The sequence below is a fragment of the Falco peregrinus genome, chromosome 9, assembly GCF_023634155.1.
Source record: "Falco peregrinus isolate bFalPer1 chromosome 9, bFalPer1.pri, whole genome shotgun sequence".
Lineage (NCBI taxonomy): Eukaryota > Metazoa > Chordata > Aves > Falconiformes > Falconidae > Falco > Falco peregrinus.
The window spans coordinates 1,928,781-1,951,630 of NC_073729.1; the positions used below are offsets into that span (position 1 = coordinate 1,928,781).

Below are 22,850 nucleotides of genomic sequence, written 5' to 3' on the forward strand. Positions count from 1 at the left end.
GAGATCACTCTAAAAACAGTTCTTTGACAAGGAATGATTTCAACTGCGATGCATCTAACTTCAGTAAAGGTTCATCCTAGTGTATAAAAACCAGAATTCACCATTTACATTAGAACTTTTTTTGGTCGTTCATGTGCAACACACAGAGGAAAAAAAAAAAAGCGCATTGATGAACTTGTGGTAATTTCTTTTCCGTTAACCTATAAGAAAGAAAAATAAAAGCCTTTCATAGCACACTGTGCACACGTATTGTTCACTTAAACCCTTTTTCTCTGATCCACTCTACAGCTCTACAGGATATTTAGTTCATGCAACTGTTCCACGTTCTCTCTCGGAATATCCACCATGCATTTTCATTTCACGTCAGATGGAATTCAGTCTATGGACCAGAATGATGAAGGCTACATTTCAAATCTTGCTTGGATTTATCTTTGAATGCCAGGCAAAACAGGTTTTATGTGATTTAATAAAAGATTGAGTCATCTCAATTTGCAAAACTTACATCCACTTACATATCTGCTCAAATGAAACCACAAACAGCTGATTCCCAAACCAGCAACTAATCTGAAGACTGCTTGAAAGATTATCAACTGGTAACACATTATTTAATTCCTCCATTTCCCCCCTCAAATTCCTAGATTTTATAGGATATATTGCATGTTATCTAAAATTCCTCTGGGATTTCTGCTCTTAATAAGCAAGTAGACAGGTATGCAGATCACAAGCACGCACTGTTGCCAGTGTTAAGAATTAAAAAGTTATTAATCAGATCTCAAACAGGGAAAATATTATATATATATATAAAATATCATTGATTTTTTTCTTTATAAATATTATATTTTATATATATATATACTTAAAAACCCCAAATCCTTTTGTATTCGTAAATGTTTACACTCTACCTTCAGCATCATTCTTCCCAACTACTGGCTGCATCTAGAAGTGCTATAAATTTGGGGTAAAATCTATAGGAACTCCCTTCAACAGGAAGCCTTCTCTTTAGTATGTCACTTCTGCCTTTTTACTTTTTTGTAAAATATGTAGAGAAGCATCACAGATGACTGCGTGCAACCAAATAACCGGAGCTTAACTAGCCATTGCTTTTGAATACCTGCACAGCAACCACATGCTAGCCTGAATTACCTCCAGTCACTCTTCTCTACAACCAGGATAATGATTTATCTGGCTTAACATTATTTCACAGTGCTGAGGAAGCGTATACTCTCATCTTCTGTAAATAAGCTAATGAGCTGCAGTATCCTCACCATCTGTGGCTGTATTTTATTCAATGCTAGATTTGTTTTTTTGATGTAATCAATTTTCCTCTGGTCCAAGAGCTGACACTTCAGAAACAGACTGCACACCATCACAACAGCTTGTAACACTGCCCTGCAGGCCAGGTCTGAAACTATACCTAAGCTCCTGCACCTAGATAGTTTCCTGCAGGTTACAGATAGTACTTAACACCGTGGATATTAAACCATTTCAAAACTAACACAAAAATTGACTATTTTTCATTTGCGCTGCTATAGGCTCTGACGGTCTTCAAACAGATGAAATCAGTGTTCACGAGTGGCTGCAAGTAAAGGCACCCACACCTGACAGCCCGGGGTGCGGTGCTGCGCAGCCCCTTGCGAGTGGCCTGGCGGGAGCCATGGGGTCTGCCTGCAGCCCCCCTGCGCCCCCCGGGGCCGCTGCGCCGGGCTGTACAGGGCCACGGCCAGCCACGCACAACAGCCCAGCGTTGAAAGGGCGATACTCAACAAAACTAAAGTTTATCTACCCCAGTTATCTTGCTTTGGTACAAGGCTTGTAGCAGAGTCTTAAAAGAGGAGTGTGAGAAAGTACATATACATAAAATCATGTTTTTCTTTTTTTTTTTACCAACTCATGCTGGCTGCTTTAGGAAGTACTTGCTGAACTGGAGTTTACACACAGTCGTCTTGTTTAATAGTCCTCATGTGAGCCCTTCTCCACAACTTTCCCCAGCATCTCTCTCAGTTTGGTTCTATTTGGCTACCAAAGCTGCTGGCAGCAGTGAATCCTACAAATAAATATTTTTTGCTTTCATTTTTACCATGACTCCTGATAATTTTACTGTATCTGGGGAGATGGGAAGTGTAGGGTACTGGAAATGGAAATCTGCAGGTTTTCGTTGTTTACCCACTGAGGTATTATCAGATCAGTGAGAGAAAAGCTATTAAAACTGTGGGGCTGCCTAACGACCTGGACTGGTAAAGGACGTGCTTAGCTATAGTCCAATTTATAGAAAACGGGCATCCTCCATCACACAGTTCAGCACCGAAATTGCTTCCGTATGCTTGTACTTTAGCATCTGGCAAAAGACTAAGGATTAAATTAACAGGGATACTCAATCTTCCATATGCTGCTTAATATTCCTCCACATCCTCTAGGTTACTACTTCTGCATTACTGCAAGAACTACACAGATGAGTAACTGCCTGGCGGTGAATCTTTTGATTTTTATTGATTTTGCATATCTTTTAAAATTTCCATCCAAACCCATGGTTTTTGGTTACTTTTCTAGGTATCAGGAAGGAAAATCCTCGCACACCTATTGCAGAACTGCTAATTTTCAATACCTGAGCTGCCTAGTGCTGAGAATTTCCATGCCGGACACTTTCTGAAGCAGTCTCTTGCAGCTGGTGACTCCTGGCTCTAACCGTGCTTTCCAGCACCGACCAGAAAGTCAGATGGTTGTCTGTCAGTCTTTTACCATCAATTTTTCAGCATCAGTATCCAATTAAAAATAATGGCAAAAATGTTCCTGTCCATGGCAAACTGAAGAGTAGGAAGGCCATCACCAGCCAAGGGCTTTGTTCGAGTTTGCGCTAATTGCTACGTTACACCAGGACGCACAGTGGCTGTTCCCACAGGCTACGGAACACCTTTACAAACAGACAAAAAAACCCACCGAGGTTTGATCGTGTGTCAGATAATGCAGGTATTACACATAAAATTGGAAGACTGGCCACACAGGAAGAATTCTTTTAGGTGAACAAGCTGTCAACATGACACCTGGTATTTGTGAATGCAGGAGGAGGTAGGTGAGAATACTTTCCCAATCAAAATGTTAAACTGCCTAAGGTATGCTCCTAGGATTGTAAATACGGAGTATCCAGTAATGAGACACATATATGTACAGATCTATACTTCTACTTATGACAGCAATGCTGTCAGGTAACTAACACATCCGTGTTACAGAGCAAAACTGTATCACAACCACTGAAAGAAAAACATCCTCCCAAAGGCATACAGCCTCGATAAGGCTCAGTGCTGCTGCCAGTCCTGATGAAGGAAGACTGAAAGGTTGGCACATCAAGGCTACTGTAAATTTTTATCAAAAGGCCTGCTTCACAGCCTGCCAGGGCAAAGGAAAGACTCCTACCACCTTTAACAGTCTCTGGAGCACGTCCCAAAACTTTATTGCCTTGGATGGGCTGGGAGTTCATTATTAGAAATGGCATGATTAAAGTTTACCTTGTGACACAGTAAAAGAGCAATTTTATTAACATTACAGGGAAATTCCTCTGCAACATGTAACTCAAGTTCATATATTTTTCAGCAAATCAACAAGAGAAATAAGTTAGATATGAAACCTTTTGTAATGGGGAACTATTAGTTGATTAGAAAACAAGAGCAGGAAAGGGCAAGAGTAAAATCGGAAACTGGACCTAGACTTATCAGTGGCCATTCCATTCATCTGGACTGTATTTAACAGCGCTCCAGCCAAAGTGGAGCCAAACTAATACACGTAATGGATAGAATAAATGCTCTGGTGAAACAATTGCAGAAAATTATTTAGCTAGAAGAAAATGTCATACCACGTATATAATGTTGTAACGTACAGGTCTCCACCACTTTTTGAAAGCCACCTCAACTAAAGCCTTTGCAATTCACTTTGAAAAGTTCCATACTCAGCACTCATGGTGAAAATTGTACCAAATATCTACCATATCCTTACAGTTTTCCTGAGCATGGGATCAATGCATTTAACAATCCATCAAGGACATTGTAGATGCAAGACAGAAAACCAGATCACCATAACCAGAACTCGGTAGAGCCGTGCAAAGAAGAGGACTTTCAGTTTTGTTTTCCAAGATCAGTTCAGATTCTCAGTAGGCAACCCAAGCCACACAGTAGCATCTATTTTAGGGCACACGCTTTCACATGACAGATTTGGTTTTAATTGGTTTAAACAAGTGGTGCTATCTGCCTTTAAAGTGAATCTGAAAAAGTGAAATGATTCTCTGCTGAGTGCTGCGCTGCATGTTGGAAGTTCTGCCTGTTGCTCTTTGGGTTAGTCTCGGTCAGCACGCAAGCGTTCGGCACATCAAACCTGCATACGCTTGGAAAGGAGGTTGCATTGTCTTGCAGGACTGGTGGATTCACACTAAAAGGTGCCATATATCTTACTACTACGTATGTTCTGTATAAACAGAAATCTCCATTTAAATCTCTGCAACAGTTCCATATGACTGAAAAAGACTATTATATAATTTGTAGTTGTGACCTTGGCAATACTGATATTAATACTGTCCTTACTGTCGGCTACAGGAAGAGTTCTGAGTATACAGAAAGGACACCTAGAAAATTGCTTTGGATTGCTGTAACTATTCTTAAAAGGCAAATTTTAAAGCATCCAAATGATTGCAGAAGGTTAAGTCCTATTCTTAAAAGAACTTAGCAGAGAACAGAGCATAACGTTTACTGCTCAGAATGGTTTGTAACATTTTATTGGAAATTTAGGTTCTGTTACTCTGCTCTGGGAGGTGCACAGGTAGGACCTCCTGACATCGGGGGCTGTATGCCATGGAGACACAACAGCCTGTCGAGAGGCCAGGGGCTGCCAGCTTTAGCCCTTGCTGTGTACTCTAGATGATTTTGTGCAGTACCCATATTTAAGGCCAAATTATCTTAGGGTTGCCAAGCAGTAAGCCTGGCTGATCACCTGAAAAGTGCAAGCTGTGCCAGTTACATCAAAATTAACAGTCGGCAAAAGGTTGAAAAATGACAGATTAATTTATTCTAAAAAGGTAACAGTGCAGTCATTTATGGCCAAGCTAAAATTAAAGTGGTGAAAAGAGGAGGTATAGCCTCCAGAAGTTCTTGAGGGCACTGCGGGCTTGTTCTGCATGGAGCTGCCGGGCACACCCCGATGGAAACCAGAAGGGCACAGTATTTGCTGCCCTCACCTTCATAAGCAAGAATAATGGCACAGTCAAGACATGCTGCCATTATAGGTTGGATTATGGTTTCTCTTACAAAGGTTGTGCAGTTTCTTGTTACATTAGTTGCAAAACCCCCTTTTCAGTTGCTTGCCAAAATTACAAAATTCTATGGGGAGGAATCTGTAGGAAGGTTCCTGCAAGTGTGATTCATGCCCCTCGCTTTCACACATTAGGAAACAATCTTTGGTTATATTATCACAAACTGTATATATTACAAGGTCAAAGTTTCACTCAGCACACAAGATGATCAGACTTTACGGGCCTCTCTCCCTCAAATGAACATGTTCCTAAATTTAAAAGAAGAAAAGACAATTTTTTGCTGATTTTAATACTCGGAAATTCAGATTTGTGCCATAAAGTATCATAATTCCTGCTACTACACTGCTGTTTGACTCTAAGCATTCTATTTTTCAAATGTCCCTCTCACATGCTACCCTCTCTGTGCTGACAGCCATACACATGCCTCCAGAGTATGTTTGCTTGTGCCACAAGTACAAAAACTTTGCAAGAGTGACATGATTTCCCAGAAACACTGCTAAATACTCTTGAAGACAGAACTATCTTCATTTGTAAATGCTTCTCGAGTTAAAAATCCACCTCCACAAAAGCCTATAGGAATACACATAAAACTGGATTCTGCCCCACTGATGTGCAAGTACCAGACCCTGTGCTGACCATAAGCAGAAGCACCCTAAAGTTTAAAAAAATGAAAGTTCAGGGTTTCTCCTCTTTCTGCTTTAACACAGACTTCTGTACATCAGCCTCCTGCTGCAAGGGGCATGTGAACAGTCATTGAGAAAGACCCAATGGAACTCAGCTTATTCTTGTGGCTTGGGAAGTGCCGTGTAATTTCTTGCTGTAGCAGGAGTGTCCAAATAATCTCAGAAGGCTACGGCTCATTTTAAAATGCCTTAAAGGAGATTTTTCAAATGCGCAGAAAGTGGTTAGATGCTAACACTAGCCTGCAGCACTGAAAGTCTCTCCTTCAGAAGTCCCAAGATTCAAAACTAATTCACAAACCAAACGGGATGTAACTGTTTGAAATATGTAGTCACCTTAAAAACCAGCTAATATAGACATCCTTTATACAGTGCTCAGCTCAGGAAGGCTTTAACTGTAGGTTGAAAGCACAGCGTGCACTGTGTACTTTATGGAAAAGAGAAGCCCGATCTCCGAGGGCAACACCCCCCCCCCCCCCCAAACTAGCTTTGGCCACCATCTGCAGCTGCAGAAAAAATGTGATTTCAGTGTTGCCAGTTGTTGTCATGTATACCACTGCTTGCTGAGTCCAACCGAAATTCTCTATTTTTAGCCTTTCAGCTACTTTCAGATAAAATTCCTGCAGATAGGACTAGCTGTATACAGCAGATAACATACAACTCTGAAACCACAGATGACCTCATGCAACTGCAAAGAAAAACGGGTCTGTACTTAAAACAAGGCTAAAATTTAACCCAGCTATACTAAAATTAAACAGGGAGTGTTTTACAGTCCCATTACAAGACATAAAACAACAGTCACTATAAATTCACGGTGTACTTATTTGTAAGGATGTAAAAAGGGTAATTAATAACCCCAAAACGGCTTATCTCTGAGCCAGTACAGCACCAAAGCTTTCCCAGGCTTGCTGGAGAGTTTACAAATAGCTCTGAGAAGCTGTTTTAGCTGTCATTTGAGAATTATTTGTCCAAACTGAAAAGTCATTGCTCTTTGTCACAAGCCACAAGACATTTTCTAGTGTTCCACACTTTCAGTTGACATTACAGAGAGAAAATAAATAAATGTAATCCAAACGTTCTGGAAAGGGCTTCCATGTATACGTATGGCTGGGTGGGTACTGCACAGTGCTGCTGCTTCCAGCAAAGCGCAGGGCACCCACCTGCCTCCTGCTTCACCCTTTCTGCGTGCTACCCCACATACCAAAAAGCACCCGTTCCCTCTAAAAAGCCGTTTACTTCCAACAGATTGAAGAACAGTTTGATTACTATCGTTCTATCTTAAGTATGTAAGGTGTAAGGAACAGACATGCCACAGGTGAATCAACACGGGGCAGGTGCTTCACCAGCATCCCTTGGGATGTGCTGCTCACTCCTCTCCCGGTTTGCTGAGTATTTGCTGGATATTTCTTCAGAACAAATCCTTCATGGGCTTATCACATACTTCCAGTTGTGGAAGAAACACTCTAAAAGCTCCTTCCCTCAAGAAAAATTTTCACCCCTTAATACCAAATGAACAGTTTAGATACACAAGTGAAACAATCCTAAGGTACAGAAATTCTTTCACATTATAGGACATCAGTGAAGGATTCAAACCTTTCCTTAACTCTTCCTGTCCTTCCTTAATACCAACAGAGGCAAACCTCTATTTCTTAACAATGACATAGCCTCTACCTGTCATCTATCTTCAAGCACAGCCAGCATTGAAATAAAGGGTTACAAAGCACTTAAACTGTTAATTTTTGATTCTAGAACAAGCCTGATTTTTTTTTTCTGGCTTCACGTCACTTGAAAGGAGAAACTCCATTTGTCATAAGGAATGAAAACCAGGACAGAGCAAGGTTTGCTATCGCTCCCTCTAAGGAATTGTAGGTGGACTTATATAAACAACAGAGCAATGATCAAAGGGAAATCTTAGGGACCATAACATACCGAGGTATTAAGGGAACAGAGCCTTTTATCTATGGTGGAGGAAAGAAGTAGAGCATTGAGACATGTGTAATATATACAATTAAAAATCAAACCTCAAGTGAGTCCCAAAAGACACTGAAATCAATTAAGTCTGTTTTTTTCTTATTCTGTTAGAATGACAAGAATGAATCAAAAATGCAATCTGTCACAAAAATTACACTCCGACACCTGGAAAAGTCAAGCATTCAACTCTATTTTAAGCTGAGTTTCACCCCACATCCTATGAAACAAGCACTGTTCGATCACAGACCACGTCCTTGCTCACCAGCCTAACTGAGGCTTACCTTGTCCTCCACTCTGTTTAGCCGAGCACCAACCGTGTTATTCCCTCGATCTTTGCTTTTTTCTGTGGAACAACAAACATTTTCAAATTAATATACGGTAGTATAAAAAAATAGCAGCGAGCCACAACAGGGTGTGTTTAACCAGCCCACCAACATAGCGTAACTGAACACCTTTGCCATAATTCTATTCCTTAAAAGTAGCTTTTTGTTTCTTTTTATAGTGTTAGCCCCCACCATGGCTTTTAATAGCCCTTAGGTTTAAGGCACTTCCAACCTTAGTATTGTGCTTTAACCTGGGAGGACAAAACCATTCCTAATGTAGTTAATGTTTTAATTGCCTCTACAGCCAGCCTGAACAACGCATTTGGTAACTTTTTGTCGTTTTCCCCCCTATAAACTATATAGAAACATGAGTTTCAAGATGACATTAACAGAGTGTTCATTAGCCGAACTTGTCACAAACAAACTTAGTAATTTGTGCTCCTTTTCCAGTTTCTTTTCAAAGCTTTTGAAGCTCTGTGTGAATATTACTGATTTCACAGGAACGTTGTAATCAGAGCACACCATTTTACTGAAAATGTGGTGTATCTCGGAGAGATCAGAGCCAACATTTTGAGAACTTCAGTGAAAGTAGGTGCTTTAAATATCTAAATAAGAACAACCCTACTTTGAAGGTGTTGATGACTAAATATTATCATGGATGCCTAAACTTCAGACCACAACTAGTCAGCATTGTTTAAAAATTTGGCAACAAAATAAAAAGTATTTTAACAAGTGTTTTCCATTAATTTTATCTTCATACAACTAACTTCAGACACATCCTTCCTATTAACGCACCTGAGACAGAGATAAAAAGAGATGGCTTCCCTATGGATTGGTCCAACCTATAAAAGAGAAAGAATCAATTTAAGTTCTTATCATCAGCTTGAACCAGCATCTTCACTTTCCCTAGCTGCAGCGGGGAGGCCTCCTCACAAACAAGAAAAGTGAAGTTCAGAGAGTTCTGGTTTGTACTGCAAGGGAAGCAGTTGCTTTGGGCTAAATATAACTTGAAATTAAAAAAATACCAAAATAGGATTAAACCTAGATTGGTCTTTAGCTTCTTTAACCAGTGTGAAGTTTAATCATGCCCATCACTTTTCCTTTGTGATGGGCATGAAGAGCAGTTTTTCCCCTTTTCCCTGTTCTTCTCCAGCTTGATTGTTGCCTCTACCTGCCACCTCTCAGCTTGCTCGTCACTGCAACTCTACCGGAGCAGGCAGCAGCATTTCACTCTGTGAGTATAATACAGCTGCTTACGGTCAAAGCTAGCAGGGACTGAGGCCATACACATAAGTATAATGAAAATTTTAAGTCCTAGTCATCAAATTTTTAAGCCATTTGCCTTTTCCTTCCTACATGAAAACAAAACTTTACTGCAATACCATTCTACATCCTGTAACTTGGCAAAGCCCTACCAGTACGGCAAAACCCTACCAGTACGGTAACCCTGTAGTTTTTGATCCCCTCGGTCACTGACTTATTTACAAATATCATTGTGCTGGTGTTTATGGATACAGAGACTGAACTTCATTGACATACCTCCTCTGTAACTCCTTGATTCGCACCATAAGGTTGAGGTGACCCTGAGAATACTGCTCAATAACATCTCGGACATCATAGGGCTTTCTGGCTTGCTGTAAAACAAAAAATCAAGCACCACGCCTTTAAGCCACAAGGAATGGTCTATGGTAATGTAGATTCTTTTTCAAGAATAAACAGTAAATTATTTTAACTCCTTTTATAACACTGTCTAAACATTGGAGGTATTTTAATTGTTGCCACAATAACACATTTTTTGTGGAATAATTATGGCAGTTCTGATTTCATCCACCTTCTTGTTACTGTGCAGGTCTACCTGCCTTTCAAGAGATTATCCACTGAACTTGAGGCTGAAAGAACTTGTGGCCAAAGCGCCAATCTGGCACTTTGCTCAGAAGTTTGTGGTCAGTGTATTTTCTTCTGAAATAAGGTTCACGGTCCTCGGTCGCCGACCAGTGAAGAGGTGTTTCACCTGTGGAAGCCGTTGCTCTCAGCCAGAAGCGAGACAGCTGGGGCTCCGCGCACAGCCTTTCCCATGGGAGGGTCAAAGCAGTCCTGCCTGAAGGTGCGTGACTGAGCTCCCCTGCAAGAATGATGAGCTGAGCTTTCAAATCTACTGGGAAATACTGGGAAAATATTGGTGCAAGGAGTGACAAGGAAGAAAGCCCCGTGCCTGCCGTTTGCACATCACACATGGGAAAGCCGTGGTCTGACCGGTTGGTAAGGAAAATACTTCTGGGCAGTATTAAAGAGAGAGATGACAACCATAATTTTAACCAATAAAATGCAAAACTAACTGGAATGCAAATGAATGAACTTGTCAAAGCACAATGACAAATTAAAAATATCTAAATCCTACAACTAGAAACTAGAGTCCGACCAGTGCCAGAGCCGCATATGAGAGGCAGCAGCGAAGCTCTGACAATAATGGAGAGAGGAGTGGGGTGCAAGTGTCCCACATTACACTGCACAGGAACACCTCAACTTATGATTTGGTAGAAATCTTTTACTTAAAGATGCTAAGGGACTCAGCCAAACAACACAGTAACAATAAATGATATGGCAGCAGGCTGAGAGGGGTGCTCCTGCACCTCTACTCCGTACTGGCGAGACCCCCCCCTGCAGTACTGCATCCAGCTCTGGGGTCCCCAGCACAGGGCAGGCATGGACCTGCTGGAGCAGGGCCAGAGGAGGGCACAGAGATACTCAGAGGGCTGGAGCTCCTCTGCTATGGAGACTGGCTGAAAAGGTTGGGGTGGTTCAGCCTGGAGAAGAGAAGGCTCCAGAGAGACCTTACAACAGCTTCCAGTAGTTGAAGGCGGTTACAAGAAGGAAGAGGACAGGCTTTTTAGCAGGATCTGTAGTGACAGGACAAGGGGTGATGGTTTTAAACCGACAGAGGGTAGATTCAGATGAGATGTAAGGAAGAAATGTTCTATGATGAGGGTGGTGAGACACCGGCGCAGGTTGCCCTGAGATGTGGTAGATGCCCCACCCCTGGAAACATCAGAGGTCAGGTTGGACGGGGCTCTGAGCAACCTGATCTAGCTGAAGATGTCCCTGCTCATTGCAGGGGGTTGGGCTAGATGGTCTTTAAAGGTCCCTTCCAACCCAAATCATTCTATGATTTTATATTTCTAACTCATTCACTATGCTGTCTATAGATACTATGTAGGTCATGTTCAAGGTCTGGTAAAACCCTTGGTAACATCAAGTTACCACTTTTCCTTTCTTGTGTCTTTTGAGAACAAGGAAAAGAGTTTACAGTGGCAGCTTCCAACATAGCAGATTCTATACCACATTTGAGGTCTCAAAAGCATTTTGTCACCTGTACTGCAAAAGCAGGAGATATCTCTGCACTGCTTAATCTTATTTCACATGCTGCAGGTTTTCCTCAATTCCATGCCACAAATACTTTCTTTTTTCAGCCAAAGGAAAGCGGGATACAATATAAAAACCAGGCTGTGGCACCTTCATGCAGTCCCCTGCACCTGTCCGGGAGGTAGCTCCCACCTTTTAGGAGTCATTAATAATATCACTTCATCAAAGAAACTGTATTTCAGTCTGCCAGATTCCCCAAAGCCAACTGCAAACGTGGGGTGAATGTAAGATGTTCTCCAGCGGAAGGCTGAACAGGAATGGGAATTGCGTCAATTTAACCAAAGAGCACACAGGAGAATTCCCAGGCACCCTGGCTGCTTACACACATGTAAATCACAACTAACATCCACAAAGAAAGAAATGTGATTGAATAATGGCATAAACCCCTAAGTTTTTCCATGGGCTGGAATTATAAAGACAATGATATTTAAAAAAAAGAGAATGCTGGGATTATTTTTGTACCATAAATAAGGAAGAGAGAAATCTGCAAGATCAGCTTGAAAACTCCAGGTTCAGAAAAACTGTTCAGTAGGAATAAAGATGCAGCTTGCTCCTGCCGTGTTCGTGCTCTGATGCAGGTGTCTGACAGTGGAAAGAGCAGACATGTCCCTGCCTGCTTTTCATTTAGTGGGCTGCTGCTTCCACTTTAAAACAAGAACTGAAAACCTGGAGTAAATAGAATTTATGAATTAAGCTTAATTTCTGAGTAGGACAAGGTATTTAATAATCAGTACTGATTATTTCGTAATTACTTCATATTGAAAGCCAATCTTTCAAGAGAAAATAGTCTTGATGTTGATAAGAAGTTAATTTTTATAAAAGGAAAAGAACCTGCAGCACGCAACAGATGAGTATTGAAGGAACAAAAGTAGAAGCCAGCCCCACAGCTTTCCTTAACTTCTCTTCTTGACCTTTGTCCCTCTGCTAATTAAGCAATAGTCATGGCAAAGATCTTCTTAAATGAGTTAAAATTTCCTCCATTGTATACGAAAGTTTGCAAAAGGCACAGACACCAACGCCAAACATTAACCATTCCCCATGGTTGCTGCTGTTCCCCAGGAACTGCCAGCGCAGGCAGGCAGCCCCGGGAGGGGGGAACCCGTGCAAGGGGAATTTCTGGGAAATGTAACCAGGTAACAGTCAAATAAAATGGGTAGAACACCCTTTGAAGCGCAGGACACTGAACCACATTGTTTGGTATAGCCCAGTACAGAGATTAGAAAAGATTACACAAACAATTCGTGATTCATACCATGACAAATGAATTACATAAAATGATGAATTATAAGACTATAAATGCAAGACTTTCAGGTGAAATGTAACAAACCAGGCAACAGTTTACTCACGTCACCAGTGGAACTGCAGCCTGTATTTTTAGTTTATGCTATGTATAGAATATTTGCCATAGTGAAAAACATAGCACAAGTTAAAAACGTATTGTAGAAGGAAACTGATTTACTCAACAGGAAGAATTTACATGGAAAGAGGAAAAAAAAAGTATTCAAAATGACAATAGGGACTCAGACCAAATCCCTGGTCTCTGGATCCGTGATGTATATCACAGTTGTATCCATGTGTGTAAGTCTCAAGAATTTTAGAAACTTTCCTAGTTGGAAGACAAAGATTATTTACTCATGAATCCAGCTAATGGAATAACCAAGTACAGTGATTCTCTTCCTGAAACTCAGTTGGAAGGTTAGACTGTCCCAAAGACATCTGAATTATAACTACTATATGAAATTCATTTTTGGTGGGTGGGGTGATCAAAGCCTAGAAAACCCATTAATTTTGAAGTACTGTTTTTCCTATAATCTACAGAATCCTTCCTTAACTGTGGGCCACTCACCTTAAGTGATGCATAGTACTTGTGTTGACTACTAGCAGAATGTGATCTTTTCAATTTGAAACAGTTCTACAGACTTCACAAGAGCATAAACACATCCATGAAAAGGGTATTAATTCTTTATAATATTATGCTGGGTTCTTATGGACTATATTCAAACCTGGACTTTAAAACAGAGCATAAATTTCTCCCCTTCCTTTAAAGAGGAAATAACGCCCAAGTGTGATGCTTCACAAAGAACTGCTTTTCATGTCCTTTGAAATTTCTTTGTATCCATGTTTAGCTTCTCTTTATTTATTTTATTTATTTTTTTTTAAACAGGAAGGTTCTGCTTTCTAACTGACTTTTGTCCTTGTGCCATCACCCTCTGTTATTAGTTGAGCTCTTAAAGAAATGTATCTAGGCAAATTTAGGCGAACAGGTGTATCCTGCAAACAGCTGGTATAGTTTAAGAACCATGCTGGGTTCATGCTGGGACCTATTTTGCAAAATTTTCCTCTTCCTCTCCTTCTTCCTACTTCCCCTCTGAAAAAAAATAATAATAATAAAATGCTTCAGAGGCATCTCTAAAAAATAGTCCTTTTAAGTGCTGGCCTTACTTGGTGTTCCAGCTAATTTTAAGCATGAATAGTCCAATGGATTTCAGCTGAAATTTGGAGTTTTTCCCCAATAGTTATAGAAAAAAAATATCTAAATTTTCTTTAAGGAAGATACATTTCACATCAACACAAAAAGCTTAAAAGGCAAATAGCTACCGTGAAACAGCTATGCAGACCTCTTAAATGCTGAAGGACACATTTAAAAAATGCATCTTCTGCTTTACCTTAATTTCAGATATTGCATTGGACTGGTTATTAGAAACTGTGTAGTCATTACTTGGCACACATTTAAACGTTTTAATTTCTTATGACTATTTTATGTGAGTACAATAGAACAAAGCAGATTTACAACATACTTTTGAGGAAAGAATAATGACAGCGGTTATCTCTTAATTATGGGAGAGAATTTCAAAAGCACCTTGTGGCTTGAATTTCAAGGTGACTTTGTGCATTAAGTTACTTAGGTGCTTTTGAAAACCGTACCTTTGGTGCTTTCCAAATTTTTAAACTCGGTCATAACCTTGCGTACAGAAATTACGGAGAAGGATCAGATATCCCCGCTGTGTTCCTACTGGGAGACTCCGCTGCTGACAGCAGCGGCCATCTGTCACTTGTGGGACGTGGGAGTGACTGGAGACATGTCCCACCCCAGCCTGACTGACCCTGGCAGCTCTGCGGGAGCGGCCAGCACGGGTGGCCTGGGGAGGGCAGGCTGCGAGAGCGGGGTGAGGGACAGCCCTGTGGGGATGTTGTAGATGGCCAGGACCTGGCCTTTGGCAGATGCGAAAGTGAGAGTACAACCGAGAAGCCAGATTAGCAACTGGGATACCGAGTACAAACAAGTTTTAAGTACGAACTGAATAGTCCCATTCTATTCAGTCAAATGCTTTTCCAGCTTCTATCAAATCACCTGCCGCAGGGGACTTCCGTTTATTTGCCAGGTGGATAATGTTGCACACAGCATTCAGGCGTTTTCCAAATCTGGTTTTGACAAATACCACGTGGGAGGTAGGTATCTTGTGTGCAGATTTCTTTTTTCTAAGCAGTTTAGTTAATACCGTGGCAAATATTTTATGATCTAAATTTATGAGAGTAATGATTCAGTAATTACCATGGAGCAAAGGATCACAATCAGATTTTAGAATGAGAATAAATTACAGTTTAATGGAACTGGCCGTACTTGGGCAGTTTTTCACAGAGCAGCAGTAGGCACATCACTGGAATGGGCCAACTCCCTCGCCAAGTTATGCGTGCTGCCAGCAAGCATTAGGAGCTTCTCAACAAAATGACTATTAAAACTATTTTCAAGTAGTCCAGACACTGCGCCTTTCTTAATTTTAGTCTAATAAAAACAGGTGAAATGTGCCAGCAGAATCTTTCTGAAAGCGCTCTCTCCAAGAAAATCCCAGACATGGGAGATTGCTACTTCAATGCTGACAGTCCCAATATATGATACATAACTGGAACTGATTCCTGAAAAGCTCAGGCAACGTTAGCCATAAATTAGCTCATGAATTTTAGTAAAAATAAAAAGATTCAAAGGAGAAAGTCACTAAAGAATTCAGGCAGTGTTGCTAGATTTCAAAAGAAGTCAGAATCATGGGTTTGAAGTAGCAGCAAGCATCACCTAAGAGAAACAATCATCTCTTGGAAGGCTAGTCACCGTCATCATCAGCAACACCTTTTTGATCCTAAATTTTTCACCCTCCAGATCAGAAGGAAAAAGGACACCCTCCCTTTTGGTGTGGGGGGGCTAGATCAAGGGTGGGAAAGCTTTTTAGTCTATTGTAAGTAGTAGTGGTAAGGTCATATATGAAAACGGCTGTGGGCAGCTAAGCCCTTCTCTTTCTTTGCATTTTCAGTTGTGAAGCCTGTTGTCTAGAGATTGTCCCTTATTAATTAACTTTAAGTAATATATTTCTTACATATATATGTATTTACCTGGTTTAAATCAAGCTGAAGGCTGTTGACTAGTGTTTTTACTGGGTTAATGAAATGGATTTAGAAAACTCATTCATAGAAATTTTGCAGTCAGATTTTTTTTTATTCAGAGCAGGCAACAGGGTCAATTAGCAACTGTTAAATGCTTACGGCATCACAATATCACATCCAGCGAAGCGGCACACAGGAAATGTGTCAGCGAGGGCTAGAGGAGTAAAGAGAGCCAGTATTCCACAAACTGGGAAGGACGTCTCCTACCTATGTAGGGGGGAGGAGGGAAAAGGAAGGAGAAACCTTGGAACAGGCTAGCAAATTTCCAGCCCGGCTTCTTATCAGGACTTGCATTATCATCACGTAAGAGACAGAAACAAGGCTGAGGTAGCATTTTAATCTCTAATCCTACTGACTCAGCATGACAGTAACATATAGCTCAGAATTAATGGAGACATACGAGAATGTTTGCACTGCAAGAAAGAGACAGCGATAACAGAGGGTTAAGGGTCAAGTCCATTAGCAGAAAATAACATTTTAATTCAGGCTGCATTTCAGAAGTTTAGCCTGTTTCCAGTGCATCCACAGTTGACTAACCTGCTGCTGAACAGCCCTATTGAAGGAGGGGGAGAACAGCGGGTCTAGCTCACCATTACTGAAATGAATTGTGTCAGGCTCTCTTAAGCTTCTGAAAGAAACAATGAACCAGGAGAATAAAAGGGTTTATTTCAGAAAAGGGCTTTCTCTTCACAACTCACCTGAAATTTTTTCTTTGCCACAAAATACTGCATCCTACGAATCACCTTAATTGCAGCACGGTGGTGTTCTCGCAGCCTGTGGGAAAAGTGAGGGAGGTGAGCGGGGCGAAAGGGCATCTCCATCCAGACAATAACTGTAACAGCCTGCAGCAAAGGCTTCCCCAACGCAACACCGTGCAGTGTAAGGAGCTGCGGGAGCACAACACACCTTTGTGATGCTGACCTTCCCCACCATCCAAGGCAGCTATAAAAATGCAGGATTTTATCTGACCTATGCTAGGTTTGCATAAGTTTCACAGTAAAAAGAGGTGTCCGTGTAACCTATTCCTATGTGGAAGCAAACCTCCACTCACCTTTCCCAGTTTCATTTCCACAGGATAAAAAAAAAAAGCTATCAAGTTTCCGCATATTCAGCCATGCACAACTTTTATACCCGGTCACTCTAGAAATGCAGCTTTTGGTTGTCTTGTGGGTTTTCTGAGTATTTTATTTCCCCACCTCCAAGTCCTGTAGAATATGTTTCTTCACTTACATAATTTTTTTTTCCAAAAATTATTAAAAAAACCCCACCTCTAAGGATTTTTGAGTCATTCACTGCTAAACCATCCAAATGATCTTGTGGTAGCTGGATGCAACATCTACATATACACGTATCCCAAAATGTACATAAAGACAAAATAATCTGAAAGGTCTTTAAACAAATATATGCCCCTCTTTATGCACATGCATATGAACTGAAAACAGAAATTTAAAAGTAAAAATTTGCTCTTTGTACTTTAAAATAAGAGATTTTCATAGTACCTGACATTATTTTTTAAAGAGTTCATTAAGGGCTTAGATTTTTCAAAGCTTGCAAAAATGATGTAGTTTTCTTCTTAACATTAAAATATCAAGTTTATTTATTCCACTTCTCCATTCTGTTAGTCTTATCAGGGTGCATTTGAATGACATTCTTGCACAACCTTTATTTCCTTTTTATATCTGGTACGTGTAACTCTCATCCCAAACTGACAGCTAGTGATGGCTTTGGGAAAGCAGCAGTAAAAGCAGAGTTAGGTATTCCACATGTTTTATCTTTATAGAATCATTATTAGTATTACTGATAGACTGGCATATTAGCGCTGTTTGTACTGAACCTGACAGCCTTCAGACTCTATGGGATGGGAAAGTCACATCTAAGTTCTGTACAAGTTTGGGTCTTTGGCAGGACGCAGTATGGTATCACCCAAACCTCTTCCGTCAAGTGCAGCCTGGAACTTAGTGAGCATTTAGTGTCAGGACAAATTTCCTCCAGCAAACAGAAGTTCTGGTGGATGTCTGGCCCCTGAAGAGCATGGCAAGTGTACTGAGGTGACGTTTTTGTGGGAAAAGAGCTTTCTGCAGAGCCAGGAACAGCCCCCAAGAAGCTCTCGTTTTCTACCTGTGGATGCTGCCATGCTGCCTCTCGGGTGGCTCCCTTTGCTACAGAAATGCTTCCCATTTAGCCATGACAGAACAGATTACTTTCTCCAGAGATAGTGTAAAATATGGCTGCTTTTCAAACTAAGGCACAGCTTTTCAGCACAGTTCTTCCACACGGAGCGACCGTGCCGCTGTACCTGCCAGCCTGTGCTGGGGCTGTGTTGGGGGCCCTTCCCCCCTCACACCTTACGGGGCTTCTCCAAGAAACCCTCTCCAGGTCCCTGCCTCCACAGATCTGGCTGCAACATCATGGCTCAGGTCATAAAAATGGAAATTTGCCCCTCCTACCCGGGATGGCTGCCTGTTTGGATAGAGTCCCGGTGAGCAGAGTGAAGCGTAATGCTCCTTCATGGCATCCCTGTTCTGTGAGCCCCTGCTGCATCACTCTGCTGCTGGGGACCAGCACGATGTCCCCAAAGACCAAAGGAAATAAAGTGTTTGGGGTTTCTCAGTTGTGCTTCACAGGGATGGGAGCCAAAAAGATAAACACTACTTAATTTGCTATTAAATATCAAAGGTGTGAATGCGTAACTGTCATGCAGCTATACATCCCATACATAAACACACACAAAGACACCTTATGATGAATATAAATAAATCTCAATTGCAATAAAACTGCTTGTAATATTTCAGTTTATGCCTCATTTCCCCTGGGGTGTTCTTCACAGTCCATTATTTCTGAGTAAAATATTTTCCTTTGGGGCAGACGGTCACTAGCAAAGCACACCAAATCCCTCATTCTCTATCTAGGTGACGAGTCTCACCTACAAGCAAGACAGCCGGATCATAAAGTTGATATTTGCCATTCAGTGAAATAAAACTATACCACCAAAATGATTTTCCAGTGCAGCTATTTTACATCAATTGTTGTTCAGTGCTAACACAAACTTCCATGCCAGGAGGGAAAGTTAATATTCTCGTTTTATTCCTTTCCATTTCCAGCTCCAGTAGGAAACCTCACAGTAAGCTTGTTTTTGCTTATGCTGTAAAATCTAATTCTGCACAACAGTCTTTCCCGATCCCCCCAGATTAAATGCTTCTGCGATGAGGGAAGGGAATAAAGGATTTAATTAGTAGCCAAGGTTATGATTCATGGTTGTTTGATCTCTTTCGCAAACGGGTAACAAACACTTCAGCAAATTGAGAGCTTAAATATTAACTGGCGCTGTTTGTTTGTTCAGCCACTCGTGCCATCGCTGAATCCTGGTTGCAGAATGGCTGCCTGCAGCCTCTGGGGATGTACTGCATGCTCGCACGCCAGAGAACCAGTCTGTGCTTTACCGTCCCCAGAGCCAGGGTTTTTTCAATACTGGTATTCGTTTTTTTGAGGCGAGTGGCAGGCCATGGCATCAGCATCGCTCACAGAGCAGCCACACCCTGGTGCTGTGTGTGCACCCCACGGCGAGCAGAGGATGCCCTGTGGAGGGTGCTGCCATGCCGAGGGGCCCTCCGATGACAGTGACCCCCCCCAGTCCCTGGGAAGGGGTTTCTGGGGACTACTGGGATGCTCCAGAGAGCCCACCCACTTCAGCAGAGCCGTGGGAGCCAAGCTTTCCTGCAAGTGGAATCCCCCATTTTTTCCATGTTTAGCTTTGCCTGATTTTGGGAGAAAGCTTGTTTGGGAAGCGCATCAGCAGCAGGGTCAGCAGGAAAGGGCTTTGCCCTTGGGTCAGCGGAGCTATCTTCCTCTCTGGAGCATTTGTCAAGCTTCAAGCCTCACCGCCACCATACCCACTGATCTCATGATACCCAACATCCCAAGGGACTTGCCAGTCACCGTTTGATGATACCAGTAACCATCAGTGTGTCACCTTCACAAAGAAACCAAAGTAGTTTGCTGCCCGTAAAATCAAGCTAAAGATTACTGCTTCCAATACGAGACAACATCCCAGCCTGTGCCCTTCCAAAGAAAAATTGGCAGTAGTTTTCACTGGCTACCATCAATTTTCTTTCTCAATATAAGAAGGACATGGAGATCATCTTGAACACAGCACTTACTACTTAATCTCATTTTATTAGGTCCTGAAGCCACCAGGAAAGCGGTAACATTGTCAGAACCCACAGGAACGATCCAGAAAGCTGAAGGAGGATTTCAAAACTCCTCAGTAACAGAAAACCATCCCAGTGGTAAAAGGGTCAATAGATTCATACAAGCCTACATCATTTGTAGGTATAAACTAGGTTTGTGCTGTTTGCACACTGAAAAAGTAACCTTTTGCAGATGTGGGCACACCTCAAAGTGTAAGAAATGGGGATATAAATAGCCCCCCCAGCAACAAAATAACAATGGATTGAGCACCCACGTTACAAAAGAAAGCCTGACAGAATAAAATGTCTAGAAAGAATTAGTTTTTCCTTCCTCCTTTTGTTGTTAGAACACTTAACCTACAACAAGTCATTTGGAGGAAACCTGATCTCCTCATTAGTCCATCAGAAACCTGGACTGGAATGTCACCTAATTTGAAAAACAAGCATGCTGAAGAGATTCAGGTAATTTTACAGATGTTCCCATTTGGTAGTAAAGTTGTTATATGTTCAAAAATGCCCCAAACTCTTGTCATGGAGCCATTCACACATTTGACTGCTATATTAGTCATTTTTCACAACACAGCCGGCCAAGACCTCCATAGGCTTCCCAAGATGTGGCTCATTCCCCAGTCCTGCCCTTGCCGACAGCCACAGGGAATGTCAGTGGCTTCAGCCAGCACCCACCTGCCTCCCTCCTGCACTGGGACCCGCAGGGCCACCCCAGAACACTTTCTGGGACTAAGACTAAAAGTTTTGGTCACAAAACCCAAGCAGCTTAACAGAAAAGGAAGTAAGCAGTTGCATAATTTGGTTGTTCTTGTTTCAAGAAAAGTTTTTTTTCTTTTTTTAATGAAGTTTTACAAGATTAATTCCTATTCCAAAACACACAGTTTTTCATTAAAGAACAAGAAAGGAAAAGCAATTACTAATTAGAAATATTTTTATCGTCCTTACAAAGCTGCTGAGTTTTATGCCAAATCCTTAGTAATGACATTAGAAGCTTGTCCCCTTTTCATCTCAGGAAGGTGTTCTAAATATTGGTTTAGTGTTAACAGAAATATTAAAGCAACAAGACAGAGGAAAGGTGGTGCTAATTTCCAATTTGTAACACTTGCTTTTTTGTTCATATGTAGAACATTTTATTATCAGGACCATAACGTCTGGCGCAGACCTCCCAACGTACACTGACACTGCTATTATTGGAGTTAAAAGGTCAGCACTGTCTAGTCAGAATGAGTTTAGCAAGAATGAAAGCTCAGTAGGAGAGCACCACAGATTTATAATATCTTTTACAAAATGCCCATTTCTCAGTAAACCTAACACTGATTTCAAGTCAAGCTCGGTTTTCAAACATATTTAAATTCTCTGCAGTCATCTTAAATTTCTGACTCAGGACAGAGCTGAAGTATTAAGAAAGAAGGCTTAAGTCGGTTGGCCTGAAGTTTTTGGCACTAATCATTATTTAGACTTGAACTTTATCTTTAACACATCAGATTTTAATAATATGTTGTGCATGTCAACTGAAATATTTTTTCCATTCAGGCACAGAAAAGCGTTCCTTGTCACAGAGTCTGGTGGGTGAGATTTAGAGTAACTACATTAAGCCATTTCATTAGAGCATTTAAGTCTAATGAAATCTTTCATCGTTGGCATCCTGCTTTTGGAGTTAGTCCTCCAGGGGCTCTTGCTATAGAATATGCTGTGGCTCAAAGTTATTCTTGTTTTTTCACATGTCCTGTCATTCCCTGACCATTATAGGGGACAGGAGTCTTTTCGTACCGGGCAAAATTTTCAATGCAGTAAGGCAGAAGGGATTGGGCTGCCTCAGTGGGTGTGCTGTGATAGGAAACGCTCAATCGCCGCAGCCAAGGACAAAAATCAGAATCGCTGGCTATTTCAGATAATGTGAGCTACCCAGCTTTTCCTCTCCTTTGTTGCTAGAGCTTGGAAACTGTTGTTTGCCATCATTATGATATATTTGTCAGGGCCTCTCAAAATATACCCTGGCCCATAAATGATTCACAAAAAACATCGTAAGCACAAACCAGTAAAAGCTGCCCAGAAGCGTTAGAAAAGCATGATGACACTTGAAGAGCAAACCAGTTCCAAAACTGAAGCTTTATGAAATGGGCTTCAGCCAGGCTTAGCGTTTACATAAATGCTCCCGAAACATTTTCAATGTATGAATGTGTTTATTTTTAATGGACAAATATTCTTTACTAGACCTTGCCCTTTAGAATTCCCATCCATTTGTGAAAGTGAAGTTAGAAACCAGTGACAAGACAGATGGAATGAGATCAGCTACCCCCCACAGTCCTCACCTCCAGGGTCTTCACAGGTTTAAATGCAATAGGAATGCAAAAATAACAGATACACATAGGAGAAGGATAATCACAAATAGTAGATAAACTAGATTTTGAAAACTTCTTTGGTCTTAGCAGTCAAAGGTATTCTAGTAATTGTTGGTGAACAAGTAATCTGGTTGCAAAAGACCTAAGTCTACTGAACTTGATATATGTTTGCAAATTGGTTGTGACCAGGTAAG

General features: G+C 41.3%; 1 protein-coding gene across 3 annotated transcripts in view; it reads right to left on the reverse strand.

Annotated features, from left to right (window-relative positions):
* Nucleotides 1–22,850, reverse strand: part of KCNQ1 (potassium voltage-gated channel subfamily Q member 1) — a 363,211-nt gene that overhangs the window by 99,646 nt on the left and 240,715 nt on the right. For all 3 annotated transcript variants that reach the window (XM_027786627.2, XM_055814328.1, XM_055814329.1), the window contains 4 exons: nucleotides 16,817–16,892; nucleotides 9,804–9,898; nucleotides 9,060–9,106; nucleotides 8,223–8,284 (listed from right to left, as the gene is read on the reverse strand). In XM_027786627.2, the coding sequence (XP_027642428.2) occupies nucleotides 8,223–8,284; nucleotides 9,060–9,106; nucleotides 9,804–9,898; nucleotides 16,817–16,892 (280 nt within the window). The remainder of the gene's footprint in view (nucleotides 1–8,222; nucleotides 8,285–9,059; nucleotides 9,107–9,803; nucleotides 9,899–16,816; nucleotides 16,893–22,850) is intronic.